Here is a 25,386-nt window from a genome sequence, read left to right as displayed (position 1 = left end):
CAACTTAAGTGCAAGAGTGTAATAAGAAAAGCCAAAGAGGAGTTTGAAGAACGGCTAGCCAAAAACTCCAGAGGTAATAACAAAATGTTTTTTAAGTACATCAGAAGCAGGAAGCCTGCTAAACAACCAGTGGAGCCCCTTGACAATGAAAATACAAAAGGAGCGCTTAAAGACGATAAAGTCATTGCGGAGAAACTAAATGGATTCTTTGCTTCAGTCTTCATGGCTGAGGATGTTAGGGAGATTCCCAAACCTGAGCTGGCTTTTGTAGGTGACAAATCTGAGGAACTGTCACAGATTGAAGTATCACTAGAGGAGGTTTTGGAATTAATTGATAAACTCAACATTAACAAGTCACCAGGACCAGATGGCATTCACCCAAGAGTTCTGAAAGAACTCAAATGTGAAGTTGCGGAACTATTAACTAAGGTTTGTAACCTGTCCTTTAAATCGGCTTCGGTACCCAATGACTGGAAGTTAGCTAATGTAACGCCAGTATTTAAAAAGGGCTCTAGGGGTGATCCCGGCAATTACAGACCGGTAAGTCTAACGTCGGTACCGGGCAAATTAGTTGAAACAATAGTAAAGAATAAAATTGTCAGACACATAGAAAAACATAAACTCTTGAGCAATAGTCAACATGGTTTCTGTAAAGGGAAATCGTGTCTTACTAATCTATTAGAGTTCTTTGAAGGGGTCAACAAACATGTGGACAAGGGGGATCCGGTGGACATAGTGTACTTAGATTTCCAGAAAGCCTTTGACAAGGTCCCTCACCAAAGGCTCTTACGTAAATTAAGCTGTCATGGGATAAAAGGAAAGGTCCTTTCATGGATTGAGAACTGGTTAAAGGACAGGGAACAAAGGGTAGGAATTAATGGTAAATTCTCAGAATGGAGAGGGGTAACTAGTGGTGTTCCCCAAGGGTCAGTCCTGGGACCAATCCTATTCAATTTATTCATAAATGATCTGGAGAAAGGGGTAAACAGTGAGGTGGCAAAGTTTGCAGATGATACTAAACTACTCAAGATAGTTAAGAACCAAAGCAGATTGTGAAGAACTTCAAAAAGATCTCACAAAACTAAGTGATTGGGCAACAAAATGGCAAATGAAATTTAATGTGGATAAATGTAAAGTAATGCACATTGGAAAAAATAACCCCAACTATACATACAACATGATGGGGGCTAATTTAGCTACAACGAGTCAGGAAAAAGATCTTGGAGTTATTGTGGATAGTTCTCTGAAGATGTCCACGCAGTGTGCAGAGGCGGTCAAAAAAGCAAACAGGATGTTAGGAATCATTAAAAAGGGGATAGAGAATAAGACTGAGAATATATTATTGCCCTTATATAAATCCATGGTACGCCCACATCTCGAATACTGTGTACAGATGTGGTCTCCTCACCTCAAAAAAAATATTCTAGCACTAGAAAAGGTTCAGAAAAGAGCAACTAAAATGATTAGGGGTTTAGAGAGGGTCCCATATGAGGAAAGATTAAAGAGGCTAGGACTCTTCAGTTTGGAAAAGAGAAAACTAAGGGGGGACATGATAGAGGTATATAAAATCATGAGTGATGTTGAGAAAGTGGATAAGGAAAAGTTATTTACTTATTCCCATAATACAAGAACTAGGGGTCACCAAATGAAATTAATAGGCAGCAGGTTTAAAACAAATAAAAGGAAGTTCTTCTTCACGCAGCGCACAGTCAACTTGTGGAACTCCTTACCTGAGGAGGTTGTGAAGGCTAGGACTATAACAATGTTTAAAAGGGGACTGGCTAAATTCATGGTGGCTAAGTCCATAAATGGCTATTAGCCAGGATGGGTAAGAATGGTGTCCCTAGCCTCTGTTCGTCAGAGGATGGAGATGGATGGCAGGAGAGAGATCACTTGATCATTGCCTGTTAGGTTCACTCCCTCTGGTGCACCTGGCATTGGCCACTGTCGGTAGACAGATACTGGGCTAGATGGACCTTTGGTCTGACCTGGTACGGCCTTTCTTATGTTCTTATGTTCTTAGATGCTTCAGAGGGAATGAACAGAACAGGGAATCATCAAGTGATCCATCTCCTGTCATCTCCTCCAAGCTCCTGGCAAAAAGAGGCTAAGGACCCTCAGAGCAGTTGCATCCCTGCCCATCCTGGCTAATAGTCATTGATGGACCTATCCTCCATGAACTTCTCTAGTTAATTTTTGAATCCTATTATAGTTTGGGCCTTTACAACATCCCCTGGCAAAGAGTTCCACAGGCTGACGTTGTGTTATATCATCAAATCCTCCAGCGAGTTCTTCCACCTTTCTCACTAAGCCCATTCCAGCTGCCATACTGAGGCTGAGAAGGTTGTTGGTCTGTGGTTCTTTGATCACATGCACTCTGAATGCAAAGCTTTTGTCTTAGTAAGTTGTTTCTGTGGTGAACTGGCCCATGCAGTTCGGAATATCTCCAGGGCTAGTCACAGCTGTGTCAAGTGACTTCAGCTCTGGGAGGGGTTGAAGGGGATTGTTAGTCCTTTCTGAGATGCCTGAGACATCAGCTCCTGAGTCAATTTGCTAGTCAATTGTCTTGCCATGAATATTCAGTTTCATTCTTCAGCCAGGCTCTATGTCATCACAAGTGATGGATCCCAGAAACAACGGCTCTTGATTGTCTGTAATCTGAGTCAGCTCCATAACTATTTTGGTGCTGCAAACAGCTGCAAAATGTCCATATTTCATGCAAATATTACACCGTGTGCCTCTGGCTGGACATGATCATCTCTTGGGCTAGGGCATTTTCTTTGTGCACGTAGGCCGGGATTTGTCCCTCCTAGTCTGGGTGTTCTATCTCCTGGCCTCAGGGGACTTACCACGCAAATATCTGCTACAGCTACACTAGACAGTTTATAGCAGTGGAGCTGCAGCGATGCAGTGGTGCTGCTGTAAGCTCTCTAATGTAACCACTGACGGGAGAGCTCTCCAGTCGGCTTAACTACTCCAGCCCCGTGAGCGGCAGTAGCTACATCGGTGGGAGAGCTTCTTCTGCCCACATAGCGCTGTCCACACCGGTGCTTAGGTCGCTGTAACTTACATCGCTCGGGTGGGGTGGGATGGGGGGCTTTTTCAGACCACTGAGCAACATAAGTTATACTGCAGCAAGTGCTACGGTAGACATTGCCTAAGCTGGTTTCACGTTTTTCAAGTTGCTCCTGCTTTTGGTTCTGTTGTTTGACTAATTCAGACTGGTTTGCTATTTGAACAGCTGGGGCTAGAGTTAAATCTCTCTTCAGTTGTAGCTGCTGGGAAAGGATTTTATCTGTTAGCCCAGTAACCAGCTTGTCTGTGATATTTTCAAGCTTTGCATTCCCAAAATCACAGTTTTTAGCCTATCTATGTAGAGCTTTTATAAAACATTCAAAACTTTCCCCGGGTTTTTGAGTTCTCTGGTGAAAACAAGCTCTTCCATAAGCCGTGTTTCTCTGAGATATAAAGTATGCATCAAACATAGCCAGACCCCTTTCATAGTCACCTTTGTGACTGTCTTCAGTAACGTGAAAGGATTTAAAGATATGCTCTGTCGGCTTCCCATAGCCGACACTAAAGCTCTCCAGTTTCTTTGTGAATCTTGGCAGCAATGTGAAATGTTGTTTCCAGTGTGTCCATGATGAAGTTTGTGAAAGCTGAAGTTCTCTGGGACACTGAAGAGTGGCCTGGTGACAGGATCCTGCAAACTTTGCAGCTTTGTTCCTTCTGTTTTTGTTCTTTGTTTACTCCAGACACTGTCGTGTTCTTCTGTACCAGACATGGACTGGTCACAGACTTTGCTTTTACACATCAGGGTCCTTTAAAGCTCTGCCAGGCATGGCTGAGGTTAGCTTTAAAAAAGATATTTTACACACATCACCACCTAGTGGCTGAGCAGTATAATGCAGTTTAGTACTCCATTACAAAGCATGTGGGGCTGTCACACTCCAGGTCAGGGGGAAGCCAGGCTGGAGGGGAGCAGGGTGTGGGGGTCCTTCGGAGGTGCAGGTGGCTCGGTTTGGAAGGGCTGGTGCAGTGTCACTGGTTCTGATGTCGCTCACCGGGTCTTCTCTTTTGCCAGCTACTTAGGGCTCATCCACACTTGAAACATTACAGTGGCAACTCGGTAGCTGTAGCGCTTCCGTATAGATGCTACCAGTGCTAACAGCAGGGGCTCTCCTGTCCGTGCAGGCAATCCACCCTCTGGGAGTCAGGAGCTAGAGTCAGTGAAATATGACGTGCAGCTGAGGCAGGGGAGAGCTCACTCAGGCCACTGCTTATATCAGCCAGTGTTTGGAGATCCCTGAAACGTCCAGCCAGGGGGACAGAGACTTACCTCATCTCTTTGCTTTCTTTCAGCTTCCGTGACAGGATTCTCCATGGCAGGTAAATATGAACATAGGCAGAGGGTGGGGGGGTCTGTCTGTGTGTAGGGGGTACATGCTGCAGTGTGCAGCAATCTCATAAATTGAGGTGGGGAAGGGCAGAGATAAGATTATTGAATTTAGTGGTGCAAATATAGAACTGGAGGCCTCGGTTCAAGTCCTGCCTCCACCAAACTCACCTATGGTCTCAGCCTATCACTTCCTTGCTATGTGCCTCGGTTTCCCCACCAGTGAATTGTTAACAAGGTAGAGCGCAGGGCATCCTGGCTTTCAGGCCCCAGTACAAATACCCAGGCCACCCAGCATCTCAAAGGCTCACCCTTGCTCAGCAAGTCTGAGCGACATTTGGGCTCTGTCAGTTCCTGGCTGGGCCACTTCAGTCTGGGGTATGATCTGCCCCAACAGATATTTTTGCCTTTGGCTATTGCTAGACCCATTTCAGCTCACCTCTAGCTGCAACTAGCGCATGGCCCTGACCTTTGCCCAGGGGCACCGTGACACCAGCTGGGGCCTGCGGGAGGTGTGGGTGGGGTGCCAGGAGCTGGGCTGCCGTGGTGCTGTCACCACAGGAGGATGCTGAATTCAGCACGGGGCCGGCCCTGTCTGTCTGGACTCTGTGGAATGTAGAGGAGCCGAGTCAGCCCCAGTCAGGGCCAGTGGAGGCTTTCGGGGAGCAGAACTACAGCCCTGTGAGGCTGCTGCTGTTGGCTCTGGTCAGGCAGGGTCATTGGGGCGCAGACGGGGAGGGAGCCCAGGCAGGGGCAAAGGGCAGTTCGGTCTCCTGACCAGTTTTGCCCTTTGCCCCTTGGCTGGGAGCCGCTCAGACTGAGGGCTGGCCTGGCCTGCACACACCTGTCCTGTCATGGAGGGGAATTAACCCCAGCAGCTCATTTCACATTTTGGGTATCAGAGAGCTGCAGTGGCTGCCACTTCCACTCACTACCAGCTTGGACCCAGGGCCCCAGAAAGCCCAGTGCCTGTTCCCCCCATGTCAGCCGCTGCCCCTCCTTCAGCTGGGGCCAAACAGGAACTGGTGCCTTCCGGGGAAAAGCCCCAGGTTTCCTTCCCCCAATATACTGTGTCAGCTCATCCCCCTCACACAGACTGTACTGGAGCCAGTGTCCCCTCGGGGGAAAGACCCTGTGTCCCATTCTTTATCCCATGAGTCAGCCATTCCCCCAGCTCTGGGGCTGGATCAGAGCTGGTGACCTCCACAGGGGAACCCACCAGTGTCCTAGTCTCAGCCCCCCTAAGCCAGCCAGTCTCCCACACTGGGACTGAATGGGAGCCAGAACAAACTATATTCCTTTCCTGTAGCCCATCCCTGAGTGTTTATCCCCATGGGGTGTTTGCAGACTCAGGCATCCCAGAACTAACTCAGCTCCGACTGGTGAACGGCCCGAGTCGCTGCGCTGGGAGAGTCGAGGTGCTTCACAACCAGCTGTGGGGAACCATGTGTGATGACAGCTGGGGTTTAACTGAGGCCAGAGTCATGTGCAGGTAGCTCGGCTGTGGGACGGCGTTTTCAGCCCCACCTGGGTCTCAGTTTGGACAGGGAACTGACTAGATGAGATGAGGTAAACTGCACAGGGACAGGTGCTGCCCTCTCCGAATGCAGGCCTAGGCCTGGGGGAGACGATAAGTGTGACCAGGTGGAAAATGCTGGTGTTGAGAGCTCAGGTAAACCTCATCTCTCATGTCAAGGTGGATGATGAAGGGACTGGATTAGGAAGCTTTCAGCGCAGCCTCTGGTTCCCAGTCTGAGTTCCCGTGCCACAGCGCAGCACGATGGGCCTGGAGTGAAAGGAGCAGGTTGGGAACACAGTAGGGGCTGCTCTCCCCTAGCAGTCTGGGCTGACCCCAGTCCTCCTGCTGGCTGATAAAAGGTCTGTGCTGCAGGGTATGGGGCTCTCTCCTCACAGTCCGTGATGCTCACAATTCCCCAGAGCTGAGCTAGGGAGCACGCGCTGCAGAGGGTGGTGTGTGGGGCACAGTGAGAGGCCCTCTCCCCGCTCTGATCCCCCAATCCCACACCCTTCTGGCACAATGGGGCGCAGGGTAAGCATGGATCCCAGCTGTGGGACTTGGTGTCAAACAGAGCTTGCAGCTGCTCCTGGGGACTAGAAACCCAGGTCACTTTGTCAAGAGTTGGGCTAATAGCTCAACCATGCTGGACAATTTGCACCACAGATAATTAGCCCTGAACCTGTAACGCCCCCCAAAGCTCTAACTGGATGAACATTTCCCCCTACTTCCTGTCATGCACAGTCACCATATTTCTGAGCCCTGACTCTCAGCTGCCCTGTCCGACCCCGAAGTGGCAGCATGTCAGTGGAGGGGACTGAGCCCTTGACATGCAGTGGCTGTGGGAGGAGGCCAGTCACACCCATTAGCGGTAGGCAACACATTGATCAGCATCGCTTGTGATCAGATGCACAAGAATCTCCTTGAGTGTTTATTGCGTTTGCAGGGAGTGGGGCTGGGGCTCAGCGGAGGCTGCTCTCCCTGCAGATTTATGCGTAACCACAAAGCCCCAGGTCACGTCTAAGGGCCTTGCTGCAGGGAGCAGTTTGGGGACCACAGGAGGGGGCTGCCCTCTCTGAGTCAGTGCTGATCCCAAAGCCTCCGCGTGGTGCCAGGGCACCGTGCTGCAGGCTGAGGTGCATACCTCACTGTGAGAGCCCCTCTCCCACCTCCGCTCACTCTGATTCCCCCACCCCACTACAGCACTGTGGGCGCTCTGTGACCAGTCAGTTCTAGTCAGACTCACTTGGTGTCTTATTTTGAGGAGATGAGAGGTTTGGTTAGTTAGGGGAATAGCTTTGATGTGCTCTGCTTAGACATATGCCATTTTCCTATGTGGTGTAGTTGCAGCCATGTCGGTCCCAGGATACGAGAGAGACAAGGTGGGTGAGAAAATGTAATTTATTGGACCAACTTCTCTTGGTGAGAGAGACAAGCTTTCCAACCATACCGAGCCCCGATCTGAAGAAGAGCTCTGTGTGAGCACCAAAGCTTGTCTCTCTCACCAGCTGAAGCTGGGCCAATAAAAGACATTACCTCACCCATGTTATCTGTCTAGATTTCTGAGGGTGGGGGGTGGATAATCAGCTGAACAGGAACTCCCAGTCTGACACTGTGACCGAAAGGGCTAATTCAATCCTGGGATGCACACATGGGGAAACTCCAGTAATCATAGAGAGGTTATTTTACCTCTGTAGTTGGCACTGGTGTGACCGTTGATGGAATCCTGTGTCCAGTTCTGGTGCCCACAATTCAAGAACAATGCTGATAAATTTAAGAAGGTTCAGAGAAGAGCCATGAGAATGATCAAAGGATTAGAAAACCTGCCTTGTAGTGATAAAACAAAGGAGCTCAGTCTGATTAGTTTAACAAAGAGATAATGATGGGGACATTTGATCAGTCTATAATTACCATCATGGGGAACAGAAATGTGATAATAAAGGGCTCTTCAATCTTACAGGCAATTGATTAATAAGATCCAATGGCTGGAAGTTGAAGAGAGACAAATTTAGATTACAAATAAAGTGCAAATTTGTAACGATGAGGATTATTAACCGTTGGAACAGCTTGCCAAGGGCTGTGGGAGGCTATACATTCCCCAGCATCGCTAGTAATCAGATGCTCAGAAATCTCTCTGAGTGTTTCTCCCTTTGGTTTGTTTGCAGGTTCAGCCATTCCAGATCCAGCTCCACTCCGATTGGTGAACGGCCCAAATCGATGCACCGGGAGAGTCGAGGTGCTTCATAACCAGCAGTGGGGAACCGTGTGTGACGACAGCTGGGACTTACATGATGCCACTGTCGTGTGCAGGCAGCTGGGCTGTGGGACGGCATTATCAGCCCCAGGGGAGGCCTGGTTTGGGCAAGGATCTGACAATATCTGGCTGGATGAGACTAACTGCACAGGGACAGAAGCTGCCCTCTCTGAATGCAGGGCTAGGCCTTGGGGAGACAATACGTGTAACCACGTGGAAGATGCTGGTGTCAAGTGCTCAGGTAACCCTCATCCATGTCATAGACTCATAGACTTTAAGGTCAGAAGGGACTATCATGATCATCTAGTCTGACTTCCTGCACCTTACAGGCCATAGAACCTGACCAACCCACTCCTGTACTAGACCCACTTCTTTTCTTTTATTTATAGGGCTATAGAACTTGCTACTATTGGTTTTAATTTCCTTTGCAAGATGCAACTCTGCTTGGCTTTTGTCCATTCTCACTTTACCCCTGTATTTTCTGACATCTGAGAGGTAGCTTGCCTTACGGATCCATCCCATCTTCTATTCCTTCTAGGCTTTCTCCTTTCTCGTAACCACTTGTTTGAAATGCTTGCTCATCCAGCTAGATCTGCAACCATTCCCTGCAAAATTTTTCCCCTTGCTTGATATGCAGGATTCAGATCCTTAATTTTTTCAGTTCAATCCACTTCCCTAACTAATTCCCTTAATTTTTTAAAGTTAGCCCTTTTGACATGACAGTTAGCCTTTTGCACCCAGGTGCAGATCTGTTTTTGTTTACCCTTCTTTTTAGTTTAAACTGAATTAGGTCATGATCATTCAAACCAAGGTTGTCCCCTACAAATGGTTCTTCTCTGAGGGCCTCACTACTCACCAATACCCAGTCTAAAATCGCATCACTTCTTGTTGGTTTGGTGGCTATTTGGTGAAGATATCTGTCAGCTATCATGTCCAGGAAAATCTGGGCCCTACTATTATTAGTAGCATTCTATTATTGTTATTATTAGTAGTAGCAATCTATACCTGGGAAGCTAAAGTCTCTATAATCTTTCAATTCCAAGTAGTATTTATTTAACTAAAAACATTAAAGAGGTCTCTATCTGTATTCAAATTGGATCCTGGGGGTCTGTAACATACCCTAAGCACTATCCCAGGGGTATCTCTAGTAGATTTTCCCTCAAAGTGATTTTGACCCAAACAAACTCTGCCTTATCCATTCCATCACTTCTAATTTATTTCCAGTTTACCTCATCATTAATATATATACAGCTATTCTATCACCTTTACCTTGATTTCTGTCTTCCCTGAACAGCACATACCCTTCAATACCTGTACTACTCCACCATGTTTCTGTTATCTTTATAATATCTGGTTTCACTTCCTGCACCAGTAGGTCTAGTTTCTCCCTTTTGATACCCAGACTCCATGCATAGGTGTGTGGACATCTTCCTTCTTTCTGCCTGGCATTGCCCAGGTTCCTCACCTACTTAGGTACGGTCATTCTACTGCCAGTATGGCCTACCTGACTGTTAATATCAAGGGTATCAGCATCTAATGCTCTTAATGTCCATTCCCTACACAATGTTCTTTCTTTCTCCATTGTTCTATCTTCTCTTATTTGATTTTCCTCCCGCTCAGTGTTAGAATCAGGCTTGGTGATTACATGAGCATCTTCCCCAAGTTCCTAGTTTAAAGCTCTTTTAATCAGTTGTGCCAACCTCCATCCCATAAGCCTGTTTCCTTCCCTACGCAGGTGGAGTCCATCCTGAGAGAACAGTCTTCTGTCCGTGAATGCCTCCCAGTGGTCAAACATCCCAAACTCTCCTTATAGCACCACTGCCTGAGCCATCTGTTGATCATCATCATCTTGTCTCGCCTTCAGTCTCCTCCTCTAGGGACAGGTAGAATCCCACTGAAGAGCTCCTGAGCCTCCATTTCCTTGGGTCTCCCTCAGCCTGGCATAGTTTCCCTTGATGAATTCCAGTGAGAATCACAGTATCATTTGTTCCCACGTGAAGGACAATCAATGGATTCTTTCCAGCTTCCATTAGGATCCTCTTCAGCCTCTGGTCCACATCTTCGCTCCCATCAGACAGCACACCCTGGTGTTCTCCAGATCAATTCTGGTGACAGACCCATCTGTTCTCCTTAGTAGGGAGTCACCAATCAAATAGACCTGCCTCTTCCTGGTGATGGTGTGATTTTCCGGCCTTCCTCCAGTCCTTTCTGGCTGCAAGGCCTCTTGTATCCTTCTGAAGCTCCAAACTCTGGCTATAGCCATTGACTCTTCCCCTCTTCTTATAGGACTAGCAACACTTTTCTTTTCCTTGCCCTTCTTCTGTTGCTGCCTGCCATGGCTCTTCTTCATTTCCTAACTCAACAGACCTGGTCCTGAGCTCTATTTCTCCTTCACTAACCCGTCTTTTCCTCTGCCTGGTTCTCATAGGCCCATGCTTTCACTGGCCACTTTCCTCACTCAGCAGTCTCCCCTCAGAGTTCTTCAGCCCACCTTTCATATGCAAGTCTTGACTTTTCCCTTCAGCCTCCCCTTGCCTTTGCTCCATCATCTGCCCTTTGAAACTCAACCATTGTTTCCACCTACACCTCCAAACCTCTCATCTTCTCTTCCATCAGCTCCAACTGGTGTCACTTCATACAAATTACACTTTTTCAGCTACTCTCTCTAGCGTAGTGTATATTCTGTAGCTTCCACATCTTTCATTACTTGGGTCACTACCACTGTTGCCTCTGTACATGGAATAGCCTTCCCGCTTAAACTCCTGACAGGAAAAAAAACACCAAAACAAGCCCAGAACACCACACTCCCTTTCCCCAAACTCCCCTAACAAACTCCCCCTCAGACTGTGTCAGTTCTGTTTGCCAGCTCCTCTAATGCTGCTCTGCGCTGTTGGCTGGCTGCTTGGCTGCCCACAAAACTCACACACTGCCCATAAGGAACAGCCTCTACCCTGGCCCAGGGGGGGCTGTGCTGCAGGGAGGGATGTTGGTATTGTCACAGTTCAGGGTAGTTACACCTGTATTCCCTCTCCAGGGTCCACCAAGGACACCTCCTTTCAGGCTTCTGGCTTCGCAGCCGTCACCATTCTTGGGCAGAGAGCCACGTCTCTCTCCCTTCACACTGGGATATTTCCAGGTTGCACAGCCCCTGTTTATACCATGACTTTCCCCAGCAAGACCACCTGAAGAGGTCTTCTTGCCTTCTCTTCAGAGACTAATAACAGCATTATTGCCCACAATTTATACTTAAAGTAAAAGAATTAGAGAGAAAACATATTAAAACCAATACAAGAGCCTACACTCATGCTAATAAACTAAGCAGAGATCACCCCAAGATGGGCTCGGGCAGGAGCTGTCCTTCCGCCCCCACCCTGGGGTTTTCCTGTGGCTACAAGTTCATCACACCTGTACCCTGAACAAGAACTCAGACCTATGCGGCCTCAGCAGGCCACCTTCTTCCAAGTCTTCCCTAGGCATTGGAGTTCCTGTCCATTTGCTGGGTCAGGAAGGAGACCCCGAGTCGGTTTAAGCACAGGTTATTTATCCCAGACTCCTTTCTGGTCTGCTAGAGAATCCAGTCTCACCCTTGGAAGAGATGGTGAATGGGTGATCAGCCAGCCAATGGGTCCCCTCTCCAGGGTCAAGCTCCAAATGGCTGAGAACCAGAGGGATCACACTAGCTTACCCCCTCCTCCTAGACGAGTTACAAACAATCTCACGGCCACACAGAAGCAATTGCCTTTTTAACTCCATGGACCCCAAAGGTATTCAACTTACTTCAATGAGGCATATGTGGGATATTGCAGGACTATCATAGGTGTCTTTCTAGGGGACTTTCTCCCCTCTGAGTAAGTGCTGACCCCAGTGACCAGTTGGGTTGCTGATGGGTGATGTACGTTAGGGGAGGTGTGAGGGTGGCTCCATACGGGGACATGTCCTGGCCAAAGGGATGGGTGTGAGTCAGCAGGGGGCGCTCTTCCCTCTTGCTCACTTGAAGTCTCAATGCAGCAGCATAGCCCCGGGGATTGTGTGCTGCAGACAGTGCAGTGAGCGGTTCAGTAGTGGTGCTCTCCTCTCAGAATCAGTAACGAGCCCATGATGCCCTTGGGGAACTTGTGCTGCAGAGACTGGTCTGGGTGACTCTGAACATGGAGTTCTCACCTCTCAATCTTTAGTGACTTACGCACCCAGAGAGGTGCTGGTATCCTGTACTGTTGGGGAAAGGGGGCATCCATAGACAGTCCTCTCCGTTCTGAGTCAGTGATGACTTAAAAACCAGAGTGTGGTGCTGGAGTTGCTGTACCATAGGGTGGGTGACTGTGTGGGGGTGTTCTCCCCTCTCTGTCATTGGTGACTCCAATGCTCCAGTATGTAAGGAGAAGGCAATGTGTGTATGGAGTGGGGAGAGTAGTGTGGAGCTGTGGCAGGTGTTTTCCCATCTGAGTCATCCCAGATCACGCTGCCCCACTGCAACACAACAGGGAACTGCCTGGCCACAGATCCCACTGGATAGATTTGGAGTCAGCCTGGCCCTAGAGACACTCACGGAGTTTATAAACTTTGGGTCAGTTAATCAAGAGCTGGGATCTTAAACCTGCCATTACAGGTTTTAGACTCAGGTGATTAATCGTTGGACCTTTAACACAGAGCAGATGCCAGTATTGGGCTCTCAGGTCATCCTTATCCAGTTCACATCCTACATGGCACTAGATCGATCAGCGGGTGGGGCTACCTTCTCCAGCATAACTCATGATCTGGTGCACAGGAATTTCTTTGTGTGTTTCTTCCCTGGGGGTGTTTGCAGGACCAGCTGATGCTGATACGGCTCCAATCCGACTGGTGAATGGCCCCAGTCGCTGCGCTGGGAGAGTCGAGGTGCTTTATAACCAGCACTGGGGAAGCATATGTGATGACAGCTGGGACTTATATGATGCCAGAGTTGTGTGCAGGCAGCTTGGCTGCGGGATGCCATTATCAGCCCCAGTTGGGGCTCGCTTTGGACAAGGATCTAATGCTGTCTGGCTGGATGACGTTCACTGCATAGGGACAGAAGCAGCCCTCTCCGAATGCAACATTAGGCCTTGGGGAGACCATAACTGTAACCACACACAAGATGCCAGTGTTGTGTGCTCAGGTAAGTCTCATTAATATCGCATTGGATCTGGCAGGACGGGGAGCAGTGCTGCAGAGAGGGATGTTGGTGATTCTCTGGGGGTTCTCATTCATCTGAGTCAGTGCTGACCTCAGTGGCCAATTGCTTTGCTATTAAGTTATGCACGTTAGGGAGGTGCCGGGTGGCTCATTAAGGGGCAAGCTCCTCTCTGACGCCGTGCCCAAGAGATTTGCAAGAAGGCCTGTGTTGGCAGGAAGGATGTGTGTCAGTCTGTTGGCAGGGGGTATTTTCCACTGGACTCTATTCAAAGGTCAGGACCCCATGGCTGTGCTGGGGGCACTGGCATGCAGGAAGCAGGATAGTGCGTTGGGGTCTCATTAGAGGAATCTCTCCTCTCCAGTCCATGGTGACCTCAATGCCTCAGCATCGTACTAGGCACATTGTGCTGCCAGGTGTGGCATTGCTGGCAAATCAGGGGGCACTCCACTCTGATATTGCCACTGTGTGAAATTCCAGGGTGCTGTGCTCATGGGGCACCCTGGAGCGAAAAACAGCGAAAAAAAGAGTGGAGTTCCAGTAAATATTTTCAACCCCCCCACAAGTTTTTATAACATGTTAGGGGAGGGAGGGATCCAGGAAATACGCTATAAGAATTTAATCCCTGGCAAAAAGTGTTTTCTTATCTGAGTCAGCAGTGATCCTCCTCCATCGCTACAGCACAATGGGGCGCCGTGTGCCCATAGATCCCCCTAGTGAGATTTGGTGTCAAATGGAGCCTGCAGCTACTCACGAGGAGGGTCCCTTTGGTAACAGTCAAATCCTTAACCCCCATCATTTGAGGTGATTTTAGAATCTTGTTAGTATCCCTTAAATCTCTAACCCTGCAGCCATGGAGAAGATGCCATGTCAGGTGCTCAGGTAATCTTTATCCATCTCACATTGTACATGGCCCTTGATCTGTCAATGGGAGGCACTACATTCCCCAGTGTCAATAGTGATCAGATGCACAGGAATCTCCCTGAGTGTTTAACGAGTGTGGTGTTTGTATCTTTCCTCATTACAGACGTGCAGGAGCTCCAGCTGGTGAATGGCCCCAATCGCTGCGCTGGGAGGGTTGAGGTGCTTCACAACCATCAGTGGGGAACCGTGTGTGATCACGACTGGGACTTACAGGATGCTGGAGTCGTGTGCAGGCAGCTGGGCTGCGGGACGGTGTTATCAGCCCCAGGCGGGGCTCAGTTTGGGCGAGGATCTGATCCCATCTGGCTGGATGATTTGCACTGCACCGGGACAGAAGCTGCCCTCTCCGAATGCAGGGCTAGGCCCTGGGCAGACAATAACTGTAACCACGGAGAAGATGCCGGTGTTGTGTGCTCAGGTGACAGTAGTGTTTTATTTAAATTGAATGAATGGTTCTGTGTTAAATCATGGTGGATCTGGCTCCCATTGCTGCAATTTTAAGTTCAACAGCATGAGAATCATGCACAGGCCAATGCTATACTGATGCTCACATACACAAAGATCTCATAGAGTCGGAGGGATCTCTTACTTGCTGGCTATTGTTAGAAAGAGTTTCTGCTGGGGTCCTCCCTTTGATCTTCCCAAGGGTCTTCCCACTGGAGCCCAATCAGAGAACCTTATTTAGTCTGTTACGACCACACCTACACCTTATGTATGTGCATGAGGGCATCAACCATCCTTTCCTTATTTATATTTCCACACCCCATGAATGTTGGGGTGCCCCATTTTTCATAGGCTGCTTGTTTTGTTCCCCTAATTCTGATTAGCATCAACCCACAACACATGTCCATGGTAACCTGAGGTCAAAGCAGGACATCCCCTCACCCCACAGTCAGGTGTCTTGAGGTCTATACAATCTAGATGGACACCTTACAACATATTTCCAGAACATGACTGTAGGTGTGCGTGGCCATCCCTCCCTGTGTAACTCGAGGGGAGGCCACACCCCCTGGCTGTCTCGTTCCTAGAAAAGCAATCTGGTAAAGGGGAAATTAGCTGTCTCTGATGCCTAGGCCTCTGAGTTGAGCTGGGTAGTAATCAGTCTCTGGGCTCAAGCCCCCAGGCAAGTGGAGCCCCAAACAGTTTAGGGCTCTGGCCCTCAGGCAAGGCAGAGCAATCAATAGTCTAGGAGCCCAGGCCTCGGGCAGCAAAGCAGCAATCAGTCTGGGAGCCCAGGTTCTCCGACAGGGTGGTCACCAAACAGTTTAGAGGGTTCTGACCTCCAGGGAAGGCAGAGCTGTGACCAGTCTAGGAGCCCAGGCCCTTATGCAGGGCAGAGGGGTAAATAGTCTAGGGGCTCGGCCCTCAGGCACGGCAGGGCACCAAGCAGTCCAGGGGCTCAACCCTCAGGCTGGGGGGATAGCTCAGTGGTTTGAACATTGTCCTGCTAAACCCAGAGTTGTTAGTTCAATCCTTGAGGGGGCCATTTTGGGATTTAGTTGGGGATTGGTCTTGCTTTGAGCAGGGGGTTGGACTCTAGATGACCTTATGAGGTCCTTTCCAACCCTAATAATCTATGATTCTATGGCAGGGCACCAAGCAGTCCAGGGGCTTAGCCCTTGGCATGGCAGAGCTATAAAGGGTCTAGCACCTGAGCTCCGGTGGTTTCTAGACTCACACAGGCCTCCTGGCATATGATGGAGAGGCTGCCCCTAGGGGTGGGGTGGCAGGATGTAGGGGGACCCGGGCCCATCTGACCCCATCTGGTCCGAGCCCAGGGCCCTAACAGCAGCAGAGTGTTCCACCACTGGGTCTGGGCAATCCAGCCGCAACAGGCTGACCTGGATCCAGGCAGCGATGCAGCCGAACATGAGTCAGCTGTCCCTGGGCTACTTTCTACCCTCCTTTCAGGGTGTACCTGTATCCTGGAGTCATCCAGTGTCTCTCGGGGTACACCACTGTAGGTAGTCCCACAAGTTCCTCGGTGTCTGCAGCGATGGGGTGCTCTGGAAGCTCAGGAAAGTCCTCAGGGTAGCTGAGGTCCTCCTCAGCATGCCACTCCTACAGCGAGAGAGAAGCATATGTCTCCCTCGGCAACTCCAGCCCAACTGAGCTGCAGGGCCCATCTTTTATACTTCCTGTTTCTGTCCCTCCCCTCTGTTTCTGGCAGGATGGCCGTGGACTTCCTGGTTCCACACACCAGGGGGTACATAGCCACACCCCATGGCTACAATGGCCTATTGGCACATTTCCAGAAATCTTGTAAACTTTACTGGCTTAGGACTATTCTTAGGTTAAGATTCCTTAAATCTGATGCCTGGTGTGACTAAACTGAAACCTTACAGGTCTCAGCCTGTAGGTCTCGCATTACTGCCATGCTTTACTTACACACCGAATACACACTCATCACTCCTAAATGTTTGTTAATTTTATAATCTTATTGCAACCTACAGCTTCAACTTAAATCTATTTATCCCCCAGTGAGTGCATCTGAAATAACACGAGTTGACCATAACACTAGATAATACAAAGATAAATGAATGACGAAATGAACTAATTGGCTACTTAACCCTCCTACATGGCATTCGTGGGCACTGCTGCAGGGAGGAGGTTGGTGTCTCTCCAGGAAGCTCTGTCCTTTCTGAGTCAGTGCTCAGCCCAGGGCCAAAATTGTGACAAGGAGACATGTGCTGGCAGGAAGGATGTGGGTGAAACAGAAGGGGGCTGTCTTCCTTTTTGCTCCATTGAAATCTCAACATCTTTCTGTGCTGCAAATACTGCAGTGAGTTGTCCAGCGGGTGATGCTGTCCCTTCTAAGACAATACTGACCCTGGTATGTCAGTGAGTGACTGGGGGAGTGGTGCTGCAGGACGTGGGGTGGGTGACTGAGTGGGTTCTGCTTTTCCCTTTCTGTCATTAGTGACTCCAGTGTGGTGGCAGAGGACAATCTGTGGGGGAGACAGAATGCCTAGTAGGGGTTCTGTGACATGTATTTTCTCCTCTGAGTCATCCCAGATCCTTCTAACCAACTACAGCACAATGGGGCTCTGTGTGGCCACAGATCCCATTAGGTGGATGTGAAGTCAGGCTGGCCCTTCAGGTGCTCAAGGGACTAGACATTTGGGGACACTTGAACAAGCATTGAGCTTTTAAACCCATGATTCCTGATGGGGAAACACAAACCACAAGAGGTAAGAGGGGGTTACCTATGTCCAAGGTCCACAGGATACTTCCCTTTCTGGTTATCTCTGGGGTAGATCCTCCCTTCCCTCAGGGGAGGCCCTTTGGGCAGCTAAGTCAGAGTCTTCGGCTTCCCTCTGTTCTGCTCTGCTCTGCTGGAACTGTGGGCTACAGGTCTGCCACCCAGATGAGCTATTTCCCTGTCTTTTAATTCCTCCAGCAGATGGAGCATTTGCTGCTGGTGTGGCGGGGTGGGGCCGGCTGAGCCCAAAATAATCCCTTAACCACTTGTTGCCCAGTGTGGGATTTGTACACCCCATCAAATGCTACATTTCCTGCATTATTTGTAAGGCTGCGAAATTGTCACAGAGGTCATGGAAGTCATGGATTCCGTGACTTTCCGAGACCTCTGTGAGTTCTGCAGTGGCCAGTGCGGCTGGCCCAGGGGCCACTTGAGCAGCTCAGGCATCCCCTGGGCCAGCCATACTGGCCGCTGCTGGGCAGTCTTGGCCACTGCGCCCCCTTCTTCCAGCAGCAACAGGGTGTGAGAGGAGTATAGGGGTTGAGGTGTGGGAATGGGTGAGGACTCTGGGCGGTGCTTATCTCAGGGGGCTGAGTGACATGTCCCTTAGCTCCTAGGCGGAGGCACGGACAGGCGGTTCTGCGCATGGCCTCCGCCCGCAGGCACTGCCCCTGCAGCCAATGGGAGCTGCGGAACCACTGGTGGAGGTGGAGGTAGTGCGCAGAGATTCCCTGGCTGTGCCTCTTCCTAGGAGCTGAGGGATGTCGCCACTTCTGAGGAGTCATTTGTAGCCAGATAGGGAGCCTGCCAGCCCTGCCAACCCCTCCCACAGCACCTGCAGCAACCCCTGGGCCATCTCCCCCACCCAAGATTTAGTCAGGGGTGTATGGTACAAGTCTTGGACATGTCACAGGCCATGAATTTTTGTTTACTGCCGGTGACCTGTCCATGACTTTTACTAAAAATACCCATGACTAAAATGTAGCCCGAATTATTAGTGATCAGATTTAGAAGAATCTTACTGAATGTTTCTTTCCTTGGGGCGTTTGCAGGTCCAGTCATTCCTGACAGGGCTCAGCTCCGATTGGTGAATGGCCCCAATCACTGCGCTGGGAGAGTTGAGGTGCTTCACAACCAGCAGTGGGGAACCGTGTGTGATGACAGCTGGGACTTGCAGGACGCTGGAGTTGTGTGCAGGCAGCTGGGCTGTGGGACGGCATTATCAGCCCCAGGCGGAGCTCTATTTGAGCAAGGATCTGATCCCATATGGCTGGATGAGGTCAGCTGCACAGGGACAGAAGTTACCCTCTTCAGATGCAGGGCTCAGCCTTGGGGAGACAATAACTGTCACCATGGAGAAGATGCTGGTGTTGTGTGCTCAGGTAACCCTCTTCCATATCACCTTCTACATAGCTTGCATCCGAAGAAGTGGGTATTCACCCACGAAGCTCATGCTGCAAAACGTCTGTTAGTCTATAAGGTGCCACAGGATTCTTTGCTGCTTCTACATAGCAATATGTGCACCGTGCTGCAGGGAGGGATGATGCAGTCTTGTCACAGGTCAGGGCAGTTACACCTGTATTCCCTCTCCTTAGTCTAGCAACAGCATCTGCTCTCAGGCGTCCAGCTTTGTAGCCATCACGGCTCTTGGCCAGAGAGCCACATCTCTCTACCTTAGATATTTCCAGGCTGCAGAACCCCTGTTTGTACCATGACTTTCCCCAGCAAGACGGCCTGAAGAGGTCATAGAATATCTAGTCCAACCCCCTGCTCAAAGCAGGACCAATCCCTAACTAAATCCCCAAATCGCCCCCTCAAGGATTGAACTCACAACCCTGCGTTTAGCAGGCCAATGCTCAAACCACTGAGCTACCCCTCCCCACAAAGGTCTTCTTGCCTTCTCTTCAGAGACTAATCACAGTATTATTGCCCACAGTTAAGTTACCCCTCTGCTCTTTAGAAGCAAACACATTTATTCTTAAATAAAAGAATTAGAGAGAAAACATATTAAAACCAATAAAGGAGCCTATACTCATGCTAATAAATTAACCAGAGATCGTGCCAGCTGCAATATGGGTTCGGGCAGGAGCTGTCCTTCACCCCCTACCCAGGGGTTTTCCTGTGGCTCTAAGTTCATCACACCATTTGCTCCGAATAAAGAACTCAGTCCTATGGGGGATCAGCAGGCCACCTTCTTCCGAATCTTCCCTAGGCATTGGGGCACTCCATGCATTGGAGGTTCTGGCCATTTGCTGGGTTGGGAAAAAGGCTCTGAGTCAGTTTCCACACAGGTTATTTACCCAAGTCCTTTCTTCTCTGTTGGCCTCTAGAGAATCCAGTCTCACTCTTTGAGGAGATGCTGAATAGGTGATCAGCCAGCCAATGGGTCCCTCCCCAAGGTCAAGTTCCAACTGGCTGAGAACCAGAGGGATCACAGTAGCTAACCCCCTCCTCCTAGAGGAGCTAAAAAACATCTCAGTCACACAGAAACAATTGTCTTTTTAACTCAACCGACCCCAAAGTTATTGAGCTTAATGCAATAAAGCATATACAGGATGTTGCAAGGAGACTCGTTGGGTGGGAGCTTTCTCCCCTCTCAGGCTGGCTCCAGTGACCAGTTGCATTGCTGGTGGGTGATGTACATTAGGGGAGGCGTGTGGGTGGCTCTGTAGTGGGAGAGCTGCCCTCTGACTCATTGCTGGCCCCAGTGCCCAAGCCTGTTACAAAGTGACCTATTGCAGGCTGAAGGGATGCATGTGAGTCAGCAGGGGGCGCTCTTCCCTCTTTCTCCTTTCAAATCTCAATGCAGCGGCATAGCGGAGGGGGTTCTGTGCTGCACATAGTGCAATGATGGTTCAGTAATGGTGCTCTCCCCTCGGAGCCAGTAATGACCCCACGGTGACAGGAGAGTGGTTCTGCAGGGCCTGGCCTGGTCTGAACGTGGAGCTGTCACCTCTAAATCTTTGAAGTCCACACACCACTGGTCACTAGTTCCTGTACTGCTGGGCGGGACATCCACGCCTGTGTAATCTTTATCCATCTCACATCCTATGTGGAGCTAACTTCATCAGTAGGTGTGGCTATATTCCCCAGTATCACTAGTGATCTGCTGCACAGGAATCTCCCTGAGTGTTTCTTTCCTGGGGGTGTTTGTAGATTCAGCCCTTCCAGACGTGGCTCTGATCCAACTGGTGAACGGTTCGAGTCGCTGCGATGGGAGAGTCGAGGTGCTCCACAACCAGCAGTGGGGAACCGTGTGTCAGGACAGCTGGGACTTACAGAATGCCGGAGTCGTGTGCAGGCAGCTGGGCTGTGGGACGGCGTTATCAGCCCCGGGCGAGGCTCGCTTTGGGGAAGGATCTGGCCCTATCTGGCTGGACAATGTTCACTGCACAGGGACAGAAACTGCCCTCTCCGATTGCAGGGCTCGGCCTTGGGGAGACCATAAGTGTAGCCACAAAGAAGATGCCGGTGTTGTGTGCTCAGGTAACTCTTATTTATATCACATCCTACTTGGCTGAACGCAGCGCTGTGCTGCATGGAGGGATGTTGGTGTTGCTCTACGCTTGCATGGACAGTAGGTAAAGCTTCAGCTTGGGCAGCCCAGCCCCCTGCACCTCCTGTTCTGACCAAGGCCACACCCCTGCTCACTGCTCTCAGCCCTCTGAGAGCTCAGCCAGGGCTACAGAGTGCTGACCCCGGTGCCCAAGAGAGTTGCAATCAGGCCAGTAGAGAAGTGTAGGGAGGGGGCTCTTCCATTTGACCCCAACCAAAGATCAAGACTCCATGGCTGTGCTTGGAGAATCTCTTGCAGCCATTGATCCCCAGTGCCTCGGCCTAGTACTAGCGGCACAGCACTGCCACTCCTGTCAAATCAGTGGGTGCTTCGCACACTGATATTGCTGCTGTGTGGTGGTCCAGGGCGCTGTGTGCATGGGGCAGGGTGTGCGGGGAGCAAATAGTGTTTTCCCATCTACATCAGTGGTGATCCCCCTGCATCACTACAGCACAATGGGGCACTGTATGGTCACAGATCCTGCTGGTGGGATTTAGTGTGAGACAGAGTCTGCCCTCCTTACAGGGACTAGAAACCCAGGGTCCCTTTGTTAAGGGTCAGACTCTTAACCCCATCATTCAAGGTGATTTTAGACTCAGGTTACCAGTCCTTAAACCTCTAACAGTGCAACCAGGGAGAAGATGCCACATCGGGCTCTTGGGTAACCTTTGTCCATCTCATGTTGTACATGGCACTTGATCCATCAGTGGGAGGTGCTACATTCCCCAGGGTCCATAGTGACCAGGCACACTCAACTCTCCCTGCACATTTGACCAGTGGGTAACTGTATCTTTCCCCATTACAGAAGCAACTCGTCTCCGGCTGGTGAACGGCCCCAATCGCTGCGCTGGGAGAGTCGAGGTGCTTCATTATCATCAGTGGGGAACCGTGTGTGATGGCGGCTGGGACTTACAGGATGCTGGAGTCGTGTGCAGGCAACTGGGCTGTGGGACGGCATTATCAGCCCAAGGGGGGGCTCACTTTGGGAGAGGATCTGACCCCATCTGGCTGGATGAGATTACCTGCACAGGGATGGAAGTTGCTCTCACGGAATGCAGGGCTCGGCCTTGGGCTGACAATAAGTGTACTCATGGAAAAGACGCCGGTGTTGTGTGCTCAGGTAACCCTCACCCATGTCACCACTTACCTGCCATGAGTGAGTTCTGTGCTGCAGGGAGGATGTGGTTGTCCCTGCAGGAGGCTCTATCCCCTCCAAGTCCGTGCTCACCCCAATGGCCAGAACTCTTACAAGCAGCCATGTGCTGGCAGGAGGGATGCAGGTGAGTCAGAAGGGGGCTTTCTTCCCTAGTTGCTCTGTTCAAGTCTCAGTGCACCAGATACTGCAGTGAGCAGCTCAGCAGGAGAGGCTCTCACCTTTGAAGCACTAATGACCCTGCGATGCCAAGGACGGATTGGGGAAGTGATGCTGCAGGGAGCGGGATGTGTGAGTGAGTAGACTGTGCTCTTCCCTCTCAGGCGCTGGTATCCCCAGTGCCCCAGTGCCGTGGCAGAGGGCAATGTGTGTTTGGCGCACAGGGCCATAGCAGATCCCACTAGATGGAGTCAGGCTGGCACTAGGGGTACTCATGGGGAATAGAAATTTGGAGACATTTTCTCAAGAGCTGGGCTCTTAAAACCATTTTTTTCCAGACTACTTTACACTTAAGGAATTAACCTTCAAACCTCTAACACTCTAACTATGGGGAAGATGCCAGCATGGCACGCGCAGGTAATCCTTATCCATCTCACATCCGACATAGTGCTAGATCCGTCAGTGGGAGATGCTCATTCCCCAGCATCACTAGTGATCAGATGCAGAAGAATCTCTGAGTGTTTATTCCCTTGGTGTGTTTGCAGATTCAGCCTTTCCCAGTAAGGCTCTGATCCGACTGGTGAATGGCCCGAATCACTGCGCTGGGAGGGTCGAGGTGCTTCACAACCAGCAGTGGGGAACCGTGTGTGATCACAGCTGGGACTTACAGGATGCCGGAGTCGTGTGCAGGCAGCTGGGCTGTGGGACGGTGCTATCAGCCCCAGGAGGGGCTCAGTTTGGGAAAGGATCTGACCATATCTGGCTGGATGACGTTCACTGCACAGGGACAGAAGCTGCCCTCACCGAATGCAGGGCTCGGCCTTGGGGAGACAATAACTGTAACCATGGAGAAGATGCCGGTGTTGTGTGCTCAGGTAACCCTCCTCCATAGCACTACCTGAGCTGGTTTGCAGGGAGGGGTGTTGATCATTCTGCAGGGAGCTCTGTTCCCCTCCAGCCAGTGCTGCCCCAATGCTGCAGTGTGGCACTAGTAGACCTGTGCTTCACAGAGCGGGGTGGGCGCTGTCCCCTTGGCATCAGGGCTGGCCCCAAAGCCCCAGTTTGGTGCTGTGGGCCTGTGCTGCAGGTAGCAGGGTTGGTGTTGTCATCTCGCAGTCACTGCTGACCCCAGTCAATTTACAGGACCAGCGGGGGACAGGAGTCACTCAGGCCCCCACAGCAGGGGGCAGAGCTGGGGTGGAACCCAGGCCCCCCAAGTCCCAGCCCAGCGCTCACCCCCTGCACCACTCTCTGGGATAACAGCCTGCTGCTCTCATGCAGGTCGCACTCCCTCCACTGGCCGCAGCGGGGTCCCTGCTCCATTGCGGGTGGTTCTGCCCAGCTGTGTTTGAGCCCACGGTCCCACAGGGTGGATGGCCCAGCCCCAAGGCCCTGCCCTGGGGAAAAGGGCCCAATCACCTAGTGCCCTTTTATCCTTGGGGAAGGGCAATCTAGGGGGCACCGGGCTCTGGTGTGTTAACCGGTCCCCTCCTTTGCAGGCGACGTGCAGCTGGAGGAGCTGTTGACCAAAGGGACCCTGTCCCCAGCCACAGGGGCCAGCGCCCCCATCAGCAGAAACAGAGCCCCGCTCAGAACCCGACAAGGAGATGTCCCAGCTGGAGGAGCAGACCATGCTCTCTGAGAGCCGCCTAGGGTGACCAGATCACCCAGGTAAAATATCGGGACGCAGGGGGGCGGGGCGGGGGCAGAGGGGGAAAAAATGGCGGCAGAGCAAACAAAAAAAAAATCCCCCACTCCCGATTCCTCCTCCCTCCGCAAGCACTGGAGGGAGGCCCGGGAGACTCAGGGGAGCACGGGGCCAGGGTGAGTGTGAGTCCAGCCTGGCCCCGAGCAGGCAGGACTCAGGCGCGGTATCTGGAGGGAGAGTACGGGGTGGCCTGCGGGGCCAGGCAGCGGCTGTTCTCCCCACCTGGGCAGCAGGACTCGGGAGCAGCCACTGCTGCAGCTCCCACTGCCGCGGGGGGAGGAAACGGCCGCTGGCCAAGCTCGGCAGCTGCGGCTCTGGCGCCCACGAACCCCCCGAGGCCGGGCCTGCTGCGGGGACCCAGCGCGCACGCTGCGCATACCCAGCCCCTGGCCACTCGCGTCTGGGCTGGCTGCCCAGCTGGTGCAATCCTGCGGGCGGCCTCGGAGTGGAGGCAGCAGGCCCCAGCCCCCCGCATCCCGCTTGGGTCCTGCAGGGGAACGAACGGGACTGGGCTGCCGATGCCTCCGCCACGGGATTGCACCAGCTGGGCAGCTAGCCCAGACGCGACTGGCCAGGGGCTGAGCGCAGTGTGCGCGCTGCCCCGCAGCAGGCCCGGGCTCGGGGGGTTCGGGCCCGGGCACCAAAGCCGCAGCCGCCGAGCGCCACGTGCTTGGCCACTTCCTCCCCCCGCAGCAGTGGGAGCTGCAGCAGCGGCTGCTCCTGAGTCCCCTGCCCAGGTGGGGAGAACAGCCGCCACCTAGCCCCACGGGCCGCCCCCCTACTCTCCCTCCAGGTACCGCGCCCGAGTCCTGCCTGCTCGGGGCCAGGCCAGACTCACACTCACCCCGGCCCCGCACTCCCCTGAGTCTCCTGGGCATGGCATGCTTGGAAAGAGGCAGGGATTTGGGGAGGGAGACAATGGGGCAGTGAGGGGGCGGGGTGGGGGCGAGGATTTGGGGAAGGATCCAATGGGGGAAGGAGGGGGCGGAGTCGGGGCAGGGGAGGGCGCGAGCCCTTCGGGCTCCGGAGCCTTTGCTTGTTTGTCCAGTGTCCCGACCTAACATTGGTCGGGACGTGGGACAAACAAGCAAATATCGGGTCAGTCCCGATAAAATCGGGATGTCTGGTCACCCTAGAGCCGCCCCCCAGGCTGGGCTGAGACAGAAGCAGGGGAGTCTAGACCCAGGCCACAGCGTGAGATGGGCCGGCTGGAGCTGCCTGGGGAGATCATTCAATGAGATTACTGCCTTTGCAGAGACTCTTAGATTCCAAAGCCAGAAGGGAGCACTCTGATCATCTAGTCTGAGCCCTGCCCTGCACACACCCACACCCCTGCTGTATAACACAGGCCAGAGAATTGACCTAGAAT

General features: G+C 51.6%; 1 protein-coding gene across 2 annotated transcripts in view; it reads left to right on the top strand.

Annotated features, from left to right (window-relative positions):
• LOC123350251 (deleted in malignant brain tumors 1 protein-like) overlaps positions 1-23,953 on the top strand; it is a 30,734-nt gene extending 6,781 nt beyond the window's left edge. Inside the window, exons 2-10 of one of the 2 annotated variants that reach the window (XM_044988741.1) lie at positions 4,363-4,389; positions 8,078-8,407; positions 12,971-13,300; positions 14,343-14,657; positions 18,494-18,823; positions 20,598-20,927; positions 21,803-22,117; positions 22,855-23,184; positions 23,809-23,953. In XM_044988741.1, coding sequence (XP_044844676.1) covers positions 4,363-4,389; positions 8,078-8,407; positions 12,971-13,300; positions 14,343-14,657; positions 18,494-18,823; positions 20,598-20,927; positions 21,803-22,117; positions 22,855-23,184; positions 23,809-23,951 — 2,450 coding nt within the window. In that variant the 3' untranslated portion in view covers positions 23,952-23,953. Of the gene's footprint in view, positions 1-4,362; positions 4,390-8,077; positions 8,408-12,970; positions 13,301-14,342; positions 14,658-18,493; positions 18,824-20,597; positions 20,928-21,802; positions 22,446-22,854; positions 23,185-23,808 lie in introns of those variants that run through there. The other variant, XR_006573735.1, reaches the window with a different exon arrangement.
• Positions 23,954-25,386: the final 1,433 nt, after the last annotated feature.

The sequence above is a fragment of the Mauremys mutica genome, chromosome 15, assembly GCF_020497125.1.
Source record: "Mauremys mutica isolate MM-2020 ecotype Southern chromosome 15, ASM2049712v1, whole genome shotgun sequence".
NCBI lineage: Eukaryota > Metazoa > Chordata > Testudines > Geoemydidae > Mauremys > Mauremys mutica.
This window is presented reverse-complemented; position numbering and strand designations above follow the sequence as displayed.